Here is a 21,210-nt window from a genome sequence, read left to right as displayed (position 1 = left end):
ACAGTGTGTGCTAAACCACACTAATCTGACCCCTCTGTGGAACATGTCACTTGTTTTGCTCTAGGACGCCCACAGGCCTCACAAGACTCGTCTGATGGTGCCCCGGTATCAGTTGAAAAAATGAACGGAGGTGCAGTATATACAGTGCTTTCAGAAAGTATTCAGACCCCTTGACTTTTCCCACAATTTGTTACATTAAACACTTATTCTAAAATGAATCAAATATTTTTTTTCCTAATACAATACCCCATAATGACAAAGCAAAAACAGGTTTTTAGAAATGTTTGCAAATGTATTAAAAATTAAAAACAGAAATACCTTCTATACATAAGTATTCAGAACCTTTGCTATGAGACTCGAAATTGAGCTCAGGTGCGTCTTGTTTCCATTGATCATCCTTGAGATGTTTCTATAACTTGATTGGAGTCCACCTGTGGTAAATTCAATTGATTGGAGATGATTTGGAAAGGCACACACCTGTCTACACTGCATTGGGAAAATATTCAGACCCCTTGACTTTTTCTACATTTTGTTACATTACAGCCTTATTCTTAAATAGAATAATAATAAAAAATCCTCATCAATGACCCATAATGACAAAGCGTGAATAGGTTTTTAGAAATGCTTGGGAAAGGGTAGCAAAAAATATCTACAGCATTGAAGGTCCCCCAAGAACACAGTAGCCTCCATCATTCTTAAATGGAAGAAGTTTGGAACCACCAAGACTCCTCCTAGAGCTGGCCGCCTGGCCAAAGTGAGCTATCGGGGAGAAGGGCCTTGGTCAGGGAGGTGAACAAGAAACCGATGGTCACTCTGACAGAGCTCCAGTGTTCCTCTGTGGAGATGGGAGAACCTTACAGAAGGACAACCATCTCTGCAGCACTCCAGTCTAAATATATACTGTACTGCCATTCAATTAGGCCTTTATGGTAAAGTGGCCAGACGGAAGCCACTCCTCAGTAAAAGACACATGACAGCTAGCTTGGAGTTTGCCAAAAGGCACCTAAAGGACTCTCAGAACATGAGAAACAAGATTCTCTGGTCTGATGAAACCAAGATTTAACTCTTTGGACTGAATGCCAAGCGTCACGTCTGGAGGAAACCTGGCACCATCCCTACGGTGAAACATGGTGGTGGAAGTATCATGATTTGGGGACGTTTTTCAGCAGCAGGGACTGGGAGACTAGTCAGGATTGAGGGAAAGATGAACAGAGCAAAGTATAGAGAGATCCTTGATGAAAACATGCTCCAGAGTACTCAGGACCTCAGACTGGGGCGAAGGTTCCTCTTCCAACAGGACAACGACCATAAGCACACAGCCAATACAATGCAGGAGTGGCGTCAGGGCAAGTCTCTGAATGTCCTTGAGAGCCAGAGCCCGGACTTGAGCCAGATCTAACATCTCTGGAGAGACCTGAAAATAGCTGTGCAGTGATGCTCCCCATCCAACCTGATAGAGCTTGAGAGGATCTGTACGGAAGAACGGAAGAACCTCCCCAAATACAAGTGTGCCAAGCTTGTAGCATCATACCCAAGAAGATTCAAGGCTGTATTTGCTGCCTAAGGTGCTTCAACAAAGTACTGAGTAAAGGTTCTGAATACTTATGTAAATGTGATATTTTAGTTTGTTTAATTAGTTTGCAAAAATGTCAATACAACCTGTTTTTACTTTGTCACTATGGGGTATTGTGTGTAGATTGATGAGGGAAAAAAAGATTTAATACATTTTAGAATAAGGCTGCAATGTAACAAAATGTGGAAAAGGTCAAGGGGTCTGAATACTTTCCGAATGCACTCTTTATTGGCAAAAATAAGGGGTACATAAAAAAAAAAATGTTTCCTTAGCTTCCTTATATCTCTCAGATATAGGACAAACACTTCAGAACAAACTTCCTATAGATTCATTGGGGGGACTATCTGTTCTTCCATGTAGTGAATTTGCTATTCAATGCCTTTGTATGGGCTATTAGCAGTAAAGCCAAATAAAATAGTTCATCAAATAATTTTGTATATATTTTTTTAAACTTCAAGGGGTCTTAAAATTACAAATCAAATAGCTAAATTATCCTTGGTATGACCTTCTTAAAACAATTCCATATAGCTTAGTCGAACCCTATTCTGAGCCGACTTCGCATTCGCCATCCGCTCAAGAGGGGCATTTGGTTCACACCCGGGAAGCAGCCCAATTAGAAAACTAATGAAATCCCTTTCAACCGATGTAAACTCCTCCTACTCCTCCTACCCTACCCTCCTATGTACCGGCCAGGTGAGCCAAAACAACATTCTCAGTTGAACAGAATGAGAAATGGAGGAGCCACACCCATGCAGAGGAACAACATGTCAGTAACCTGTGAGCAGGCAAAGAGCTGCATTTCCAGGCTCGCCCAGGGTGTCAAAACCGCCTAAACCGTTCTTGAAAACCACATCAGTTGCTCTTAAAAAGTCTCTAACTTAGGTTGAAAGTATTAACACAGATAGCACAACATATCCATGTGTATCATGGTATCCAATTACTTTGTTATGCCTGTATAAGTGTATAAGAATAGTCTAACCAACATTTCTGTCAAATTAAATCTAACCAATATATTGTTGTACACAATAGATGGTTCAAAGGAGAAGCGATCCCTCTAAAGTGTTGTTTTATTGACAAGTTAAAAAGTGCCTTTGCCTCCACGTCTTTTTCTAAAGTGAAAGTTGGTTATAACTAGTATAACTAGCTACTAGTCTAAAGCCCATGGCTCAGTTTATTTTTCAGTCATGAGCCTTTAATGAAATATGACGCACACAGCACATTGCCTACAGTAATTTTCCAGTGAAGTATACTGTCCTCTCAAGCTCTTCCGTGTTATCAGATGTGTCAATGTAGCATAAACACGGAAGCTGGGAGAAACCGACCCCCCTGTGGAAAAGTGAGACTCACAGGTACATGTCGGTTGTTTTGCTCTAGGACGCCCACAGGTCTCACAAGACTTGTCTGAAGGTCCCCTGGTACCAGTTGAAAAAAATGAATGGAGGTACAGTATATATTTAGACTGTTTAGTGTAAAAAAATAAGGGGTCAAATACATGTAAAAAAAATAACAATACAACATGTTTCCTGTTCTTTCTTATATCTCTCAGATATAGGACAGACACTTCAGAACAAACTTCCTATAGATTTATTGGAGGGGACTATCTGTTCTTCCATGTAGTGAATCTGTTATTCAATGCATTTGTATGGGCTATTAGCAGTAAGGCCACAAATATAATTGTTCATCAAGTAATTTTGTATATATATTTTTTACTTCAAGGGGTCTTAACATTCAAAATCCAAAAGCTAAATGATCCTTGGTATGACCTTCTTAAAACAATTCCATATAGCTTAGTAGAACCCCTGCTTTAGTGCCAAAAATAAGGGGTTAAATACATGTAAAAAATAAAATACTTATTTTTTCTGATCTTTCTGATATCTCTCAGATATAGGACACACAGTTCAGGACAAATTCCTTTTGATTGTTTTGGGATACTATTTGTTGTTCCATGTAGTGAATCTGTTATTCAATGCGTTTGTATGGGCTAATAGCAGTAAGGCCAAAAATTATTTGATAACATTTTTATTTTTTATTTAAAAATATATATTTCAAGCAGTCTTGAAATTCAAAATCAAATAGCTAATTGATCCTTGTTATGACCCCCTTAAAACAATTCCATATAGCTTAGTACAACCTTGTTCTGAGTCGACTTCGCCAACCACGCAAGAGTGGCATTTGGTTCACACCCGCGAAGCAGCCCAATTACAAAAGAAATGCAATCAGTTTCAATCTGGAAAACTCCTCCTCCATCGTGTACCGGCCAGGTGAGCTAAAACAACATTCTCAGTGGAACAGAATGAGAAATGAAGGAGCCACACCCATGCAGAGGAACAACATGTCAACAACATGTGAGCAGGCAAAGAGCTTGAGTTGCAGGCTGCCCAGGGCATCAACATCGACTAAACCGTTCTGGCAAGCTACATCAGTTGCACTTAAAAAGTCTCTAACTTAGGTTGAAAGTATTAACACAGATAGCACAACATGTCCATGCGTATCCAATGACTTTGTTATACTGGTATAAATGGTATTATAAGAATAGTCTAACCAACATTTCTGTCAAATTAAATCAAATTCATATATTGTTGTACACAATAAATGGTTTAAAGGAGAAGTGAGCTGCAACAGCAGCTCCCCAAAATGTTTGTTTTATTGATAACTTAAAAACTGTCTTTCCCTCCACGTCCTTTTCTAAAGTCTAAGACAAAATGGGTTCAATCTAACTACGTAGTCTAAAGTCCACGCCTCAGTCATGAACCTATAATGAAGTATGACGCACACAGAACATTGCCTGCTGTACTTTTCCAGTGAACTGTGAAGCCCCATTGAGCTCTTCCGCAACACGGAACCTGGGAGAAACCGACCTCCTTGTTCAGGCAAGAAGAGAACAAAGACTTGTCACGCCACTTTTTATGCAACAGACCTAAAGAAGCAGTTCAAACGTTCTTAGTTTGTTTTAAATTACCTCCATATTTCTTACAGACTACATTTGAATCTGGTAAGCTATGTTACGATAGACTTGTTTGTAATATAAGTGTTTCATTGAAATGGTGATAGCCTTCAGGAAATGTATGATGTATATTTTGTTATAATTACTATTACCATAAACAGTGTTTATATGGTATCGGATCCTGAGTAGGCTAATAAAAATAAATATATGTCTGCCGAAGACAAGTGTCTTTGGTGAGAAGAAAGTGTTTTATACTTTGGCTTGAGAAAGCCATTAGATAAGTAACACTGCTGTGTTCTCGTGCTATCGGAGTTATCTGAAGTTCTGACTGGGAAGTTTCACTTGAATGACCCAAATCAGAATTACAAGTCGGGAAACTGAGAAAATTGTAGAGTTGTGACCTGCCGAATTTACCTTTTACATTTTCAAACAAAACTACAATATGGGTAGGGCGTAATGCAGCTAGTTTGATCATATTGTTCATGTTAAGCAAGCTACAATAGCTAACTTAATTATAACCTTTTTATTTATTTTATATCACCTTTATTTAACTAGGCAAGTCAGTTAAGAACAAATTCTTATTTACAATGACGGCTTACCAAAAGGCAAAAGGCCTCCTGCTGGGACCGGGGCTGGGATTAAAAATGTAAAATAAAAATATAGGACAAAACACACATCACGACAAGAGAAACACCACAAAACTACATAAAGAGAGACCTAAGACAAGGCATGGCATTAACACATGAAAACACAGCATGGTAGCAGGACAACATGGTAGCAGCAAAAAACATGGTACAAACATTATTGTGCACAGACAACAGCACAAAGGGCAAGAAGGTAGAGACAACTGTCAGAAAGTGTCCATGATTGAGTCTTTGAACGATATAAGCAACGTTAGTTAGCTTATCAAGCTATCTAAAGTCTTATTGGTTGCATGCTGAATGCGCTTAAAGAAAAATGGCTATAAAAACGATTCTAACCGAAGCTACATTCCTTGCCAAAAGACAACAGTTTAATCACAAATTCAAAAATGGACTTGTTGACTGAGGTAGGAAAATAAGTATTCCAGCAATGGGCTGCAGTTTTTGATGAACTGCATCATTTTCAGCTTAGGTTACTTTGCGGGTACCCTATTTACCGCAGTCACAAATACAAAATTGTCTATATCCTAAAAATTCATTAAAAAAAGCTTTTTAGTATTCATTTCAGGTTAGGTTTAGGCAAAAGGTTAACAGTGTTAAGAAGCGAAATTGTAGAAACAGTCAGGTTTTCTGACTTTGTGGCTGTGATAACTAGTGACGACTCTACTTTGCGAACTGCTAGTGCATTTAGAATTGGTTAGCCTCGGCTATTACCCCCCAAATATAGACAGGAAAATATACACACTGGAAATATACCAAAACATTAGTTTGATAAAGACAAAGAGCGTATTTTCATCAGAACCGTTAAGCCTACTCACCAGACAGACGGCCTACTCCCCAAACATATGTCGTAGCCCTAATTCATCCTCATGCAGTGTTCAATGAAAAATAGTTAATACATTTTGATCATTCCAAGGAACCGCATAATTAACTAAATCGATCGTCTGTATATCGAAAAGAAGACAGATTTAGGTTTGTAACCTTGAAACATATGTCTTTCAACTTGCCAAATTGAGCCCTGTTTTAAGGTTTCAAATGATCACTCTTTCAGAATAACTGTTCAGACGCGAGATGCGAATCACTTCCAACTATTCTGTTCTATTTCATTTTTTTATATTACATCATGCTTTTACTATAAAATAGTTGTAATGACTGTGATAAGTGCTCGGGAAATAAGACCGTCTATATTAGCAAAACAAGGCTGTCATTGCACAGCCATAGACTTCTATAAGCAAGCTCCACTCTTCTGAGGTTACTACCTTATTGAAGATGTGTTTCAGGATACACTATAACCAGTTGATATTACAGTTTCAATAAATTAATCTTAAATGTGTTTTTTTATTGACTGAATTGACCTACATGAAACTATTTAGCTATTAGGATTCCTAACCTGTAATTGTTATGATAAATTGTACATTTGTACAAATGCCCATCCCTAGGTTTATACGGAATGTTTAGGTGTATGCAACTATTTAATGTAAGCCTATTTCAACTTTATTAGGTGTGTTTCACTCAAATAAACGATTTATTGGAATGACATTTAAAATTATAATTGTCATGTTGATTTGATGGGATGGTAGACCAATACAAAAATAGTTTTGATCTATATTATTCATGAGTCGTGTTTATTCATTTTGGTGTGGATTCTTCAAGTTGAAGTGCTTTTTTTGCCCTACTTGTTCACCAGCATTTGTATTGTTTTCCCAACAGTCATCGGGGAATCATCACATCAATGGGGTAAAGATATTTCAATTATAAAAATGTAAGAGATAATATATATATATATTCTATATATATATATGAGGCTCCAGGTTATTTAAATGACGTTGGCCCACACTTTGTTTATTACATTTATTGACTTGCTGAATTTAATTTGTTTAAGAATTTACTCAGGGCATGTCTGAGTTCTTTACCTAGTTTGCAAATGTGTAATTCTTGTTGTTTTAGTTCAATTAATACATAATTGTACAGTTTAATAAAACAATACTTATACTGTTTTTATCATTTTATACAGGTCGTTAAAGAAGATAAAGACTGAGTTTCTTCGCTGTGAGAGGGGAAAAGAAGGTACCAGCCGACTTTCTTTATGTAGTGTATTGTCATCCAATGGCCTTTGTATTCAGACACTTTAAAAGGAAATGTCTGATTCAGCTGACATATGCAGCATTTACCGTGAATGCGATCTCCGTGAACTCGGGAACATTGCCTTTAAAAGCCGCATTGCCTATTACCCGCAATCGGATTGAATCCCGGGATTAGACAACACTAGACCTCATATTTTACACGTTTAATGTTTTCAATAAACAATTTCCATAAACATTCACATTTCATGATAGAGAAATTGCATGTCATAAGAAGATAAAGTTGCTTGCTTACTGGTGACTTGTGGCCACTAGGGCCCCTCCTTCACTATATGAAAACAGTGTCTTCATGTTTTATGATTGGTTGTCATTCTATACTATATAAGGCCTAAAGCCGATTCTTTAAAAATCCACAAGGAAATCAAAAAGCTAGCTGATCCCATAGATTTACATTCGTTGCGCTGATTCTATTTAGCATTCCTGCCAGAAACTACCTTCAACTTCCTTCAAACTGCATGTAGAGACATAAAAATGGTATCCATGAGTTCATATGACTCTGGGTAAGTAGAACATTTGCCAAAATCTCAAACTATTCCTGTAAGTGGATTTCAAAGTTATGGTCCTTTCAGAATTCAGTGTTCCAAACAACCTCCATTTCTAATGTGTTCGTATCTCAGATGTCCTACTGTACATTTGGGACCCATTAAAACAAGCACTACTAACTAGTCACGGTTCTAAATGGGAACACATCAAGTATATCACGTTTGTCTGATTTATGCCATAACCTATTGACAACTGTTTATAACACATCTTTGCTGCTATCTTTTCATAGTTTTCATCAGAGATTTTTCATCCTCTGTCGTATTAATGCATAGTGGTTGAATTCCTATGTTGAGATATACTAGTGACTCAAACATGTCCATTAAATCACCACATGTGCCTGTGTGAGACTTGTACGAGGTTTGAGAAGTAGTACATTTTTCAAACTAGGATTTAGGACGTGGTGCGTGACAAATCTCTCTGAAAGTCGGTGGGACCTGGACATCAGAGAAGACAGATAGCTCTGGACACCAGATTCATCAGTGCCAAAGAAGAAATGTTGGATGAAGATATCTCATTATATAGGTAGGCTATCAAGTGTTCGATTGGTGTGACAGAAGAAACATTCAATCAATGTGTTTGTGGATCTGCAGGTGAATGCATGTGAGCAGTGTGACAGAAGAAAACATGGATGAAGGTGATGGGTGGTGATATTTGGACTGATGTCTCCGCTGTGAGGAGGTTGTTTGTTGGTCAATGAGTGTCTGTGATACCCTGTTCCCTTTTCACCACCTCCGTTGAAGAATCATTCCGGACTTGGATTTGACATTTCCAAAATGAATTTTAATTAAGAATTGACTGTTAGAGTAATTACCTGCCCTATTGGACATTAAACAATACAGTTGCTGTACGTTTTATGCTGCCAAACAAAGCTATATTTTCCCTATGCTAACCAACGTAGGCCTTCAGTATGTATTACGCTCCTCCAAAACATGTCACAACTCGGACCCACTATCACCGACCCCATTGCTGAAATCCTCATTCACGCCTGGACTATTGCAGCACCATTCTCTACAGACTCCCTGACAAAACACTGGACCTACTTCCATACATTCAAACTCAGCTGTCAGAGTCCTCACACACACCAGACCTTGGGACATCACAACCTTCATCAAACTTCACTGGCTACCAGTTCAATCCAGCATCATCTTCAAACTACTCTTGCTCACCTTCAAATAGACTGGCCCTCACACACCTCTCTAACCTCCTACACTCCCACCGATTTACTGCGCTCCTCTGACACTGGCCTACTCACCATCCCTCGCAACAGGCTCCGCTCAATGTGAGAACGTCCTTTTAGCAGTCCAGCCCCCAGCTCTGGAACTCCCTCTCCATGTCAGAACCTCACAATCCATACACATATTCTAGTCCACACTCAGACACCTCTTCACACAGGCCTACCCAAAATGGCTGTTGTCTAAGCTTTTATCTCTTGTTGTTTACTCCCCTGGTTAGTCTGTCATCGTGTTTAGTGTTCTGCCTGGTTAGTCTGTCATCATGTTTAGTGTGCTGCCTGGTTAGTCTGTCATCATGTTTAGTGTTCTGCCTGGTTAGTCTGTCATCATGTTTAGTGTGCTGCCTGGTTAGTCTGTCATCATGTTTAGTGTTCTGCCTGTTTAGTCTGTCATCATGTTTAGTGCTCTCCCTGGTTAGTCTGTCATCATGTTTAGTGTTCTCCCTGCTTAGTCTGTCATCATGTTTAGTGTTCTCCCTGCTTAGTCTGTCATCATGTTTAGTGTTCTGCCTGGTTAGTCTGTCATCATGTTTAGTGTTCTGCCTGGTTAGTCTGTCATCATTTTTAATGTTCTGCCTGGTTAGTCTGTCATCATGTTTAGTGTTCTCCCCTGGTTAGTCTGTCATCATGTTTAGTGTTCTCCCTGCTTAGTTGTCACGTTCTGACCTTTATTTCCTTTGTTTTTGTCTTTAGTTAGTTGGTCAGGGCGTGAGTTGGGGTGGGCAGTCTATGTTCTGTGTTTCTATGTTTAGGTTTGTCATTTGGCCTGATATGGTTCTCAATCAGAGGCAGGTGTTTTCATTGTCTCTGATTGGGAACCATATTTAGGTAGCCTGTTTTCACTGTTGGTTTGTGGGTGTTTGTTTCCTGTGTCAGTGTTTGTGCCACACGGGACTGTTTTCGGTTAGGATTACTTTGTTATTTTATATTTGTGTCATGTTCAGTTGTTTCTATTAAAACATGCACACTTACCACGCTGCGTCTTGGTCCGATCCCTGCTACACAAATCTGCCGTTACAGAAACACCCACCAACCAAGAACCAAGCAGCGTGGTAAAGGACAGCAGCAGCAGCAGCAAGAGACACAGGATTCATGGACTTGGGAAGAGATTCTGTATGGCAAAGGACCCTGGACTCAGCCAGGGGAATATCGCCGTCCCAGGGCAGAGTTGGAGGCAGCGAAGGCAGAGAGGCGCTGGTATGAGGAAGCAGCACGGCGGCGCGGTTGGAAGCCCGAGAGTCAGCCCCAAAAATTTCTTGGGGGTGGCACACGGGGAGTGTGGCGAGTACAGGTAGGAGGGCTATTCCACCTCGCCGCACTGGCCTGGCTACGGGGAGCATTCAGCCAGGTAGGGTTGGGCGGGCTCGGTGCTCAAGAGTTCCAGTACGCCTTCACGGTCCGGTCTATCCAGTACCACCAGTGCCAACACCACGCACCAGGCTTCCTGTGCGTCTCCAGAGTCCAGTACGCCCTGTTCCTGCTCCCCGCACTCGCCCAATGGTGCGTGTACCCAGTCCGGTACCACCAGTTCCGGCACCACGCACTAAGCCTCCTGTGCGTCTCCAGAGTCCAGTACGCCCTGTTCCTGCTCCCCGCACTCGCCCAGTGGTGCGTGTACCCAGTCCGGAACCACCAGTTCCGGCACCACGCACCAAGCCTCCTGTGCGTCTCCAGAGCCCTGTACGCCCTGTTCCTGCTCCCCGCACTCGCCCAGTGGTGCATGTCTCCAGTCCGGTATCACCAGTTCCGGGACCACGCACCAGGCCTACTGTGCGCCTCAGCAGGCCAGAGTCTGCCGTCTGTTCAGCACCGCCTGCGCTGCCCGTCTGCCCAGCGCCGTCTGAGCTGCCTGTCTGCCCAGCGCCGTCTGAGCTGCCCGTCTGCCCAGCGCCATCTGAGCCGCCCGTCTGCCCAGCGCCATCTGAGCCGCCCGTCTGCCCAGCGCCATCTGAGCCGCCCGTCTGCCCAGCGCCATCTGAGCAGCCCGTCTGCCCAGCGCCTTCTGAGCCGCCCTTCTGTCCTGAGCCGCTAGAGCCGCCCGTCAGTCAGGAGCCGCTAGAGCCGTCCATCAGTCAGGAGCCGCCAGAGCCGTCCGCCAGTCAGGAGTCGCCAGAGCCGCCCGCCAGTCAAGAGCCGCCAGAGCCGCCCGCCAGTCAGGAGCTGCCAGAGCCGCCAGTCAGTCATGAGCCGCCAGTTAGTCATGAGCTGCCTTTTAGTCATGAGCTGCCTTTCAGTCCGGAGCTACCCCTCAGTCCGGAGCTGCCTTTCAGTCCGGAGCTGCCTGTCAGTCCGGAGCTGCCCCTCAGTCCTGAGCTACCCCTCAGTCCTGAGCTGCCCCTCAGTCCGGAGCTGCCCCTCAGTCCGGAGCTGCCCCTCAGTCCGGAGCTACCCCTCAGTCCTGAACTGCCCCTCAGTCCGGAGCTACCCCTCAGTCCGGAGCTGCCCCTCAGTCCGGAGCTACCCCTCAGTCCTGAACTGCCCCTCAGTCCGGAGCTACCCCTCAGTCCGGAGCTGCCCCTCAGTCCAGAGGCGCCCCTCAGTCCAGTGGGGACATTTAGGAGGGTCGCCGTTCCTAGGAAGCCACGGAAGCGGGTATTGACTATGGTGGAGTCACGTCACTGTCACGTTCTGACCTTTATTTCCTTTGTTTTAGTCTTCAGTTAGTTGGTCAGGGCGTGAGTTGGGGTGGGCAGTCTATGTTCTGTGTTTCTATGTTTAGGTTTGTCATTTGGCCTGATATGGTTCTCAATCAGAGGCAGGTATTTTTCATTGTCTCTGATTGGGAACCATATTTAGGTAGCCCGTTTTCACTCTTGGTTTGTGGGTGTTTGTTTCCTGTGTCAGTGTTTGTGCCACACGGGACTGTTTTCGGTTAGGATTACTTTGTTATTTTGTATTTGTGTCATGTTCAGTTGTTTCTATTAAAACATGGACACTTACCACGCTGCGTCTTGGTCCGATCCCTGCTACACCTCCTCTTCAGACGAAGTGTTTAGTGTTCTGCCTGGTTAGTCTGTCATCATGTTTAGTGTGCTGCCTGGTTAGTCTGTCATCATGTTTAGTGTTCTGCCTGTTTAGTCTGTCATCATGTTTAGTGCTCTCCCTGGTTAGTCTGTCATCATGTTTAGTGTTCTCCCTGCTTAGTCTGTCATCATGTTTAGTGTTCTCCCTGCTTAGTCTGTCATCATGTTTAGTGTTCTGCCTGGTTAGTCTGTCATCATGTTTAGTGTTCTGCCTGGTTAGTCTGTCATCATTTTTAATGTTCTGCCTGGTTAGTCTGTCATCATGTTTAGTGTTCTCCCTGCTTAGTCTGTCATCATGTTTAGTGTTCTGCCTGGTTAGTCTGTCATCATGTTTAGTGTTCTGCCTGGTTAGTCTGTCATCATGTTTAGTGTGCTGCCTGGTTAGTCTGTCATCATGTTTAGTGTTCTGCCTGTTTAGTCTGTCATCATGTTTAGTGCTCTCCCTGGTTAGTCTGTCATCATGTTTAGTGTTCTCCCTGCTTAGTCTGTCATCATGTTTAGTGTTCTCCCTGCTTAGTCTGTCATCATGTTTAGTGTTCTGCCTGGTTAGTCTGTCATCATGTTTAGTGTTCTGCCTGGTTAGTCTGTCATCATTTTTAATGTTCTGCCTGGTTAGTCTGTCATCATGTTTAGTGTTCTCCCCTGGTTAGTCTGTCATCATGTTTAGTGTTCTCCCTGCTTAGTTGTCACGTTCTGACCTTTATTTCCTTTGTTTTTGTCTTTAGTTAGTTGGTCAGGGCGTGAGTTGGGGTGGGCAGTCTATGTTCTGTGTTTCTATGTTTAGGTTTGTCATTTGGCCTGATATGGTTCTCAATCAGAGGCAGGTGTTTTCATTGTCTCTGATTGGGAACCATATTTAGGTAGCCTGTTTTCACTGTTGGTTTGTGGGTGTTTGTTTCCTGTGTCAGTGTTTGTGCCACACGGGACTGTTTTCGGTTAGGATTACTTTGTTATTTTATATTTGTGTCATGTTCAGTTGTTTCTATTAAAACATGCACACTTACCACGCTGCGTCTTGGTCCGATCCCTGCTACACAAATCTGCCGTTACAGAAACACCCACCAACCAAGAACCAAGCAGCGTGGTAAAGGACAGCAGCAGCAGCAGCAAGAGACACAGGATTCATGGACTTGGGAAGAGATTCTGTATGGCAAAGGACCCTGGACTCAGCCAGGGGAATATCGCCGTCCCAGGGCAGAGTTGGAGGCAGCGAAGGCAGAGAGGCGCTGGTATGAGGAAGCAGCACGGCGGCGCGGTTGGAAGCCTGAGAGTCAGCCCCAAAAATTTCTTGGGGGTGGCACACGGGGAGTGTGGCGAGTACAGGTAGGAGGGCTATTCCACCTCGCCGCACTGGCCTGGCTACGGGGAGCATTCAGCCAGGTAGGGTTGGGCGGGCTCGGTGCTCAAGAGCTCCAGTACGCCTTCACGGTCCGGTCTATCCAGTACCACCAGTGCCAACACCACGCACCAGGCTTCCTGTGCGTCTCCAGAGTCCAGTACGCCCTGTTCCTGCTCCCCGCACTCGCCCAATGGTGCGTGTACCCAGTCCGGTACCACCAGTTCCGGCACCACGCACTAAGCCTCCTGTGCGTCTCCAGAGTCCAGTACGCCCTGTTCCTGCTCCCCGCACTCGCCCAGTGGTGCGTGTACCCAGTCCGGAACCACCAGTTCCGGCACCACGCACCAAGCCTCCTGTGCGTCTCCAGAGCCCTGTACGCCCTGTTCCTGCTCCCCGCACTCGCCCAGTGGTGCATGTCTCCAGTCCGGTATCACCAGTTCCGGGACCACGCACCAGGCCTACTGTGCGCCTCAGCAGGCCAGAGTCTGCCGTCTGTTCAGCACCGCCTGCGCTGCCCGTCTGCCCAGCGCCGTCTGAGCTGCCTGTCTGCCCAGCGCCGTCTGAGCTGCCCGTCTGCCCAGCGCCATCTGAGCCGCCCGTCTGCCCAGCGCCATCTGAGCCGCCCGTCTGCCCAGCGCCATCTGAGCCGCCCGTCTGCCCAGCGCCATCTGAGCAGCCCGTCTGCCCAGCGCCTTCTGAGCCGCCCTTCTGTCCTGAGCCGCTAGAGCCGCCCGTCAGTCAGGAGCCGCTAGAGCCGTCCATCAGTCAGGAGCCGCCAGAGCCGTCCGCCAGTCAGGAGTCGCCAGAGCCGCCCGCCAGTCAAGAGCCGCCAGAGCCGCCCGCCAGTCAGGAGCTGCCAGAGCCGCCAGTCAGTCATGAGCCGCCAGTTAGTCATGAGCTGCCTTTTAGTCATGAGCTGCCTTTCAGTCCGGAGCTACCCCTCAGTCCGGAGCTGCCTTTCAGTCCGGAGCTGCCTGTCAGTCCGGAGCTGCCCCTCAGTCCTGAGCTACCCCTCAGTCCTGAGCTGCCCCTCAGTCCTGAGCTACCCCTCAGTCCTGAGCTGCCCCTCAGTCCGGAGCTGCCCCTCAGTCCGGAGCTGCCCCTCAGTCCGGAGCTACCCCTCAGTCCTGAACTGCCCCTCAGTCCGGAGCTACCCCTCAGTCCGGAGCTGCCCCTCAGTCCGGAGCTACCCCTCAGTCCTGAACTGCCCCTCAGTCCGGAGCTACCCCTCAGTCCGGAGCTGCCCCTCAGTCCAGAGGCGCCCCTCAGTCCAGTGGGGACATTTAGGAGGGTCGCCGTTCCTAGGAAGCCACGGAAGCGGGTATTGACTATGGTGGAGTCACGTCACTGTCACGTTCTGACCTTTATTTCCTTTGTTTTAGTCTTCAGTTAGTTGGTCAGGGCGTGAGTTGGGGTGGGCAGTCTATGTTCTGTGTTTCTATGTTTAGGTTTGTCATTTGGCCTGATATGGTTCTCAATCAGAGGCAGGTATTTTTCATTGTCTCTGATTGGGAACCATATTTAGGTAGCCCGTTTTCACTCTTGGTTTGTGGGTGTTTGTTTCCTGTGTCAGTGTTTGTGCCACACGGGACTGTTTTCGGTTAGGATTACTTTGTTATTTTGTATTTGTGTCATGTTCAGTTGTTTCTATTAAAACATGGACACTTACCACGCTGCGTCTTGGTCCGATCCCTGCTACACCTCCTCTTCAGACGAAGTGTTTAGTGTTCTCACTGGTTAGTCTGTCATCATGTTTAGTGCTCTCCCTGGTTAGTCTGTCATCATGTTTAGTCTTCTCCCTGCTTAGTCTGTCATCATGTTTAGTGTGCTGCCTGGTTAGTCTGTCATCATGTTTAGTGTGCTGCCTGGTTAGTCTGTCATCATGTTTAGTGTTCTCCCTGGTTAGTCTGTCATCATGTTTAGTCTTCTCCCTGTTTAGTCTGTCATCATGTTTAGTGTTCTCCCTGGTTAGTCTGTCATCATGTTTAGTGCTCTCCCTGGTTAGTCTGTCATCATGTTTGAAAAGCACTTAAAATAAAATGTATTAATATTAATATTAAATCAACCTCGGTTATGGCTGGCAGTCAAATAAGAAATAATAATAATAAACTATGCACTCAGAATTTCACTAAATTCATTAGTTATCTGATTAGATCACTTTTATCCATAGACTTGATGAAGCACTTTAGCTTCCTACCCCGCTAACCTGGATTTCTAACAATCATGGACGTGGTGAGAAACAGGTCTATTGACCTTAGTGAAACCCTTACTGCATCACAGGGTACCACTGCTGTCAGGTCGAGAGTACGATTTCAGGGGGATATTTGGAAGATGAACATTTTAAGACTGTAGCACCGACCTACACAATGCGACCTACAAAAGCACTTGAAGCCAATTTCACAAACTTCGGGAGCAAGAAGCTTACCACTTTTGAGCGCACCAGTTGACTTGGATGACAGGAAGATGTCATCACAGCTGGAAACATGTACTGTGACAGCATCAAGGTGACCTCTTCATCCACATTTGACCTCAGCCAGTCCGCAGCAACCTTAGCAGCTGATGGGATTTAGCTGTGTGATTTGAGTTACAGCACCAACATTCAATACAGTACTGCCACAGTGCAAGACAACTAGCTGAGACTATACCCACAGCTATACCTTCAGAGATATAAAATGTGACAGCTCAAGTCAAAAGAACAACATGACAGCTTCCAGGAACAATGGTTGAACATCTGATATGTGATATGTGAGAACCACCCATCATTGTATGTTTAAAGGGATGCTCCGGAACTTTTGTATAATTTCAACCAGTAGTTTTGAACGTGGTGCACACGAGCCAAAACGGGCCCCCTGTACTACATCATCATATGATATGTTACGTCCTGCAAATCCTTATTATTATATATATTTTTCTGTGTGCAATTCAGGTGATATGTTACGAATCCAATTTATAAAATATGTTATGAATTTGTTGTGCTTAAGATCCAGGACTGCATCTTTGAATGAGATGACTAATAATACATTAAGATTCAAAATGTCTATATTTGCTTTGGTTGTAAGTAGGATGTTCTGCACTCTTGACCATTACAATGTTAAATAGGTTTTCTAATTATTGTCAATTGTTGCCACAGAAGCTGTAGAATTCCTCAGCCAAATCAAAGAGATTGTGTTGAAACATCGCAACAGCAAGATTCCTCTTGCAAAGCCGAAAAGTTACGAGTTGAGAATCGGGGGTCTGGAGGACACTGTCCACGCTGGAGATGGTGAACAGTTAGAAGTTTGGAAAGACTGCTACCTTCCAGAGAGAATGGAGATGGTGGTCATTGGTGCCCTGGATGACTTCCGATGTTCGGCAGCAGGATGGCAGCTGGTTCTCCTGTTATGTGAAGATGGCAATGTCTACGCCTACGAGTTTGAAGTTCTACACCTGGTTGCCAGAAGCTTGGAGGATCTCTTTAAATCTGGAGCGGAGTTCCCAGGACTGGAGAAATTCAGATTTGGAGAATGCTTTGAGGAATTGGTAAGATCCAACAATATTACATTAACTTAGCCAACTTATTAACTTATTTTGTGTTTAATGTTAATAAATTAGGTAATCATGTGTTGTTATTGTCAGAAACAGTAGGTCTTGCATTTATTCGTCTACATGTTATTGTTCATAAATAATTCCAAAATGTAGAAACACAGTGTAATGTGTCAATGCACTGAGTAAGTTGCTGGACTAGTCGGCTAGTTATTCCACAGTTATCTTTTTTCAGACTGAGGAAGAGATGGAGAAAGAGATGCAATGTGATGAAATCAAGAAAATCGATGATGAGCATATTCAGTTCCGAAGAAGATTGGAGATTGAGATGCTGGAGGATCTCAAAGCAATCAAGCAATCTGAGGTAATAATTACTGTTTGATTCAGACTGAGGGTATGGTACACATGGCAAAACATGACGAAAGTGTGTATATTGAAATCAGGAAAAGTTTAACACAAAAATATATTATCAATGCTCGCCCTGTCACGCCCTGACCTTAGAGATCCTTTTTATGTCTCTATTTTGGTTTGGTCAGGGCGTGAGTTGGGGTGGGCATTCTATGTTTTTGTTCTATGTTGTCTATTTCTATGTGTTTGGCCGGGTGTGGTTCTCAATCAGAGGCAGCTGTCTATCATTGTCTCTGATTGAGAACCATACTTAGGTAGCCTTTTCCCACCTGTGTTTTGTGGGTAGTTGTTTTCTGTTTTGTGTTGCTGCACCTTACAGGAATGTTTCGTTCACTCTCTTTGTTGTTTTTGTTATTTCAGTGTTCAGTTTATTTATTAAATTAACATGAACACTTACCACGCTGCGTTTTGGTCTCCTCCCTTAGACGATCGTGACAGAACTACCCACCACCAAAGGACCAAGCAGCGTGGAAGAGAGGACTGGACATGGGAGGACATTCTGGACGGCAAGGGATCCTACACATGGGAGGAGATCCCATGGGAACAGTTGGAGGCAGCCAGGAGAGCGGAGGCAGCAGAAGAAGGTCCCGTGTGGCTCAGTTGGTAGAGCATGGCGCTTGCAACGCCAGGGTTATGGGTTCATTCCCCACGGGGGGACCAGGATGAATATGTATGAACTTTCCAATTTGTAAGTCGCTCTGGATAAGAGCGTCTGCTAAATGACTTAAATGTAAATGTAAGAAAGGAACCAGCGGTATGAGGGAACAAGGCTGGCAAGGAAGCCGAGAGGCAGCCCCAAAAACGAGGAGATTGGCGGAGTCAGGTAGGAGACCTGAGCCAACTCCCCCGTGCTTACCGTGGCGAGCTTGTGACTGGTCAGGCCTCGTGCTATGGGGTGATGCGCACGGTGTCCTCAGTGCGCACTCATAGCCCGGTGCGCTATATCCCAGCTCCTCGCATCGGCCGGGCTAGAGTGGGCATCGAGCCAGGACGGAGTGTGCCAGACCTCCAGGACATCTCCTCGGCCCGGGTTATCCTGGCCAGCCCTACGCACAGTGTCCCCGGTTCGCCAGCACAGCCCTTTATTGACTCATCATATGAATCTATCAATGTACTGTAATCTCTTTTTAAGACCAAATAGGAAAATAGTAAGTAAGTGCAGAAAGCTGTTAGTAGCCCATGTGCCTCACCCTAATAATTTGGTCCCTTTCACCCTCAGAACTTAGCCTACTGTTCTGACTTAGTGGTACACAGGTAGCCTATACCCTGTTTTAGAGAAATGTCATCATCTAATATTGTAAGAGCTTTCATTGTCTGCTTATATGCCCCTATATGCCCCCTTTATTTATCATACGGTTCTGACTTGGTGTACAGGGAGAATACTGGAAGAACGGACCATGTTCTGAATTCTGTCGCTGTACATTTCAAAAGTGCTGAACAAAAAGTTATAATGACTACGTCCATCTTAGCTCACTCATTGTCTTAATCAAAATTACAGACTGCCTCTTATGCGCTCATCGTTCCCTTATGCCATAGTTTGTACATCTCAATTGTTATTGGCCTATGGCTTATATAGGTCTATCACATTAGTATCTTCTTCATCATTTTAGACAATGTTGGAATTATTTAATTGTTTTGCTTACTTTGTGTATTATAATTAGCTCATGTGCTTTTCTTGACGAGGAGGAAATACTATATAATGTTGTTGGGTCTGTAACCATGTTTGCCAGTGACAGTCTCCTCCCTTTCAAATATTTGTTTTCAACAAAAATGTCAGTAATAGACCCATGTAATTCCAGTTGATATTGCGAGGGTTGTTTTGTATGCGCAATGCGCTGTCTGTGCGTCGGTATATTGTATATAAAAGTGGATCCTCATGATTGTATTTTCCTTCCTTTTCAGACAAAATAGGCCTAATAAAATACCTCAAACGGTAGACTAACTGAGTCTCTCCCTCTCACTGTGTGGTGAATTAAACAAGAGTAAAGTTAAAGCCTCAACATGTTGCTGAATTTATCTGAACTAACATCTATCTGAATTTCTGTCAGTGTTCATTTCTAAAGTGCTGAACCAATAGGCCTGCCTCGTCACAGCTCGTTTGCTTGCACTTGCTTATACTTAAAGCTAAGTGTTAATGATATAAGAATAACATTCTGAATTTACTGAACATACATTTAATAATGTTTGTGTGTGGTTCAAAAGTCAAAACTCATTATTATTGAAGCACAATGCGGTTTTTATCAACTTACACAAATCCACAAGGAGTCAGTAGTAAACACATTTGTTTAAGCAAGTCGGCCATAACAGCTATGGTTTTTAAAAGGCAGTACACGAGGCTGAATGAACTGTTTCACTGCCAGACAAGGCTCCGCTGATAGCCAGGTGTAGCGGTGGTAAGGATTCACTCCATGGTGCTGAAAAGAAAGCTCTGCTGTTGGGACAGCTTTATGTAGGCCCTAACAATTTGGTGGGGAACCGTTTGTCACCGTGTATTGGCATGCATCTAAAAAAATATATGTACGTTGAGTTTGCCCCACTAAGATTTACATGCTAAAATTTCCACTGAGAACAGCAATAGTGATTGGCAACACCCTCATGTTGTCTCCTGTCTGTTGCAGAAATGAAACCTCAGAGCAACAAGCCTCACGTCCAATAGTTAAACTCTAGCAGTAAAACAGTGGTAAAATAATAACAACGCAGAGATGAGTGATAAAAGGCTGTGTTTGTTATGAATGTGTACTCTGGCCTAGAGGTCCATCTTTATCTGCCTCATATCAATGTATCAATATCCTGCAATGTACTGTACCATGTGCACCATACATTTAGATGTGTTCATGTCAGAGTAAATAGATGTTTGCAACTTAACCTGTTTTATGTTGTTGCAGAACATGAGAGGAGGGAGACCTCAAGGTCATCTAGCACTACAGTGTGGCCCACTGTGTGGTCTTTGGGGGGTGTTGTCATCACACAGAATACAAGAGAAGAGCATGAGCTCCATCACCATCATTTTAGGCTGGGCATCACAAACAGACAGAGAACTATTGATAATCATTAAAGTAGATAATGATCATGGTGAAGCAACCAAGTTAAGGGAACACCACTGTTCAAACACCTTCAATTACAACCCGTGACGACCTTTTAGGTCAATTTCCTTGATTCATTCTGAAGTCAGATAGTAAGTCACGATCAGCCATTGTACCCGCATCTATGTTCTAAACCTGCACTTCGATTTACAGACCAGAGGGGTAAACTACGACGCCAGCTAAACGCTATCTGAAGTGGAGTTAGTCTGGCCTGGAGCAGGTTAGAGCTGAAGGATTCGTTGCCATAGAAATGTACCTGGCTAAAAGGTGAGCCAAATTGAATTCAGAATTGACCAAAGTCAGCTGCTAAGTCCTCTATCCCACTTCTTAGTATAGCCCTCAGGGTGAATAACTACAATACAAACTTTTGTCGTATAAGTCAAAGTGAACTACACTAATCAGACACATGGTTATATGTTGAATCAATGGCTTTCCCCCCAATTACAATAACTTATTTCAACAGAAACGGACGGTTCTGAACGATCAGTTGAAGAATGATGTGATTATATAGCCCAGAGGGCGATTTAGTATGACGTGCTGCATACATTTTGAGATTCAAATGGTCACACCCATATCAATCAGGTCATATCCCATCACACCCGCTGAACAAGAGCAAACATACCAGTAAGACTGTTGAAGAATGGTGCAAAGCGTTCTGTGCTCGACTGAACACACAGGTGTGCTAAAATAAACCAGTTGTATATGAAGATAATGCCCTCTCCTGTAGAAGTTTAAACCTTACTACACTAATCATGGGAGAAT

General features: G+C 43.9%; 1 protein-coding gene across 1 annotated transcript; it reads left to right on the top strand.

Moving 5' to 3' along the window:
- The first annotated feature begins 4,466 nt into the window (after window positions 1–4,466).
- LOC120043484 lies at window positions 4,467–20,021 on the top strand. The gene is made up of 7 exons (XM_038988073.1): window positions 4,467–4,565; window positions 6,869–6,895; window positions 7,173–7,225; window positions 16,566–16,954; window positions 17,193–17,321; window positions 17,791–17,833; window positions 19,984–20,021. The coding sequence occupies exons 2-7, from the start codon at window positions 6,891–6,893 to the stop codon at window positions 20,019–20,021; spliced, it is 657 nt and encodes a 218-aa protein (XP_038844001.1). The 5' UTR covers window positions 4,467–4,565; window positions 6,869–6,890.
- Window positions 20,022–21,210: the final 1,189 nt, after the last annotated feature.

Source organism: Salvelinus namaycush, unplaced genomic scaffold (assembly GCF_016432855.1).
Source record: "Salvelinus namaycush isolate Seneca unplaced genomic scaffold, SaNama_1.0 Scaffold94, whole genome shotgun sequence".
Classification (NCBI taxonomy): domain Eukaryota; kingdom Metazoa; phylum Chordata; class Actinopteri; order Salmoniformes; family Salmonidae; genus Salvelinus; species Salvelinus namaycush.
This window is presented reverse-complemented; position numbering and strand designations above follow the sequence as displayed.

Bases quoted from the DNA above. Each gene is read 5' to 3' on its own strand.
- LOC120043484 (XM_038988073.1), top strand. The intron at 7,226-16,565 runs GTACCAGCCGAC...TTGTTGCCACAG, and splicing joins CTGTGAGAGGGGAAAAGAAG to AAGCTGTAGAATTCCTCAGC. The intron at 16,955-17,192 runs GTAAGATCCAAC...ATCTTTTTTCAG, and splicing joins GAGAATGCTTTGAGGAATTG to ACTGAGGAAGAGATGGAGAA.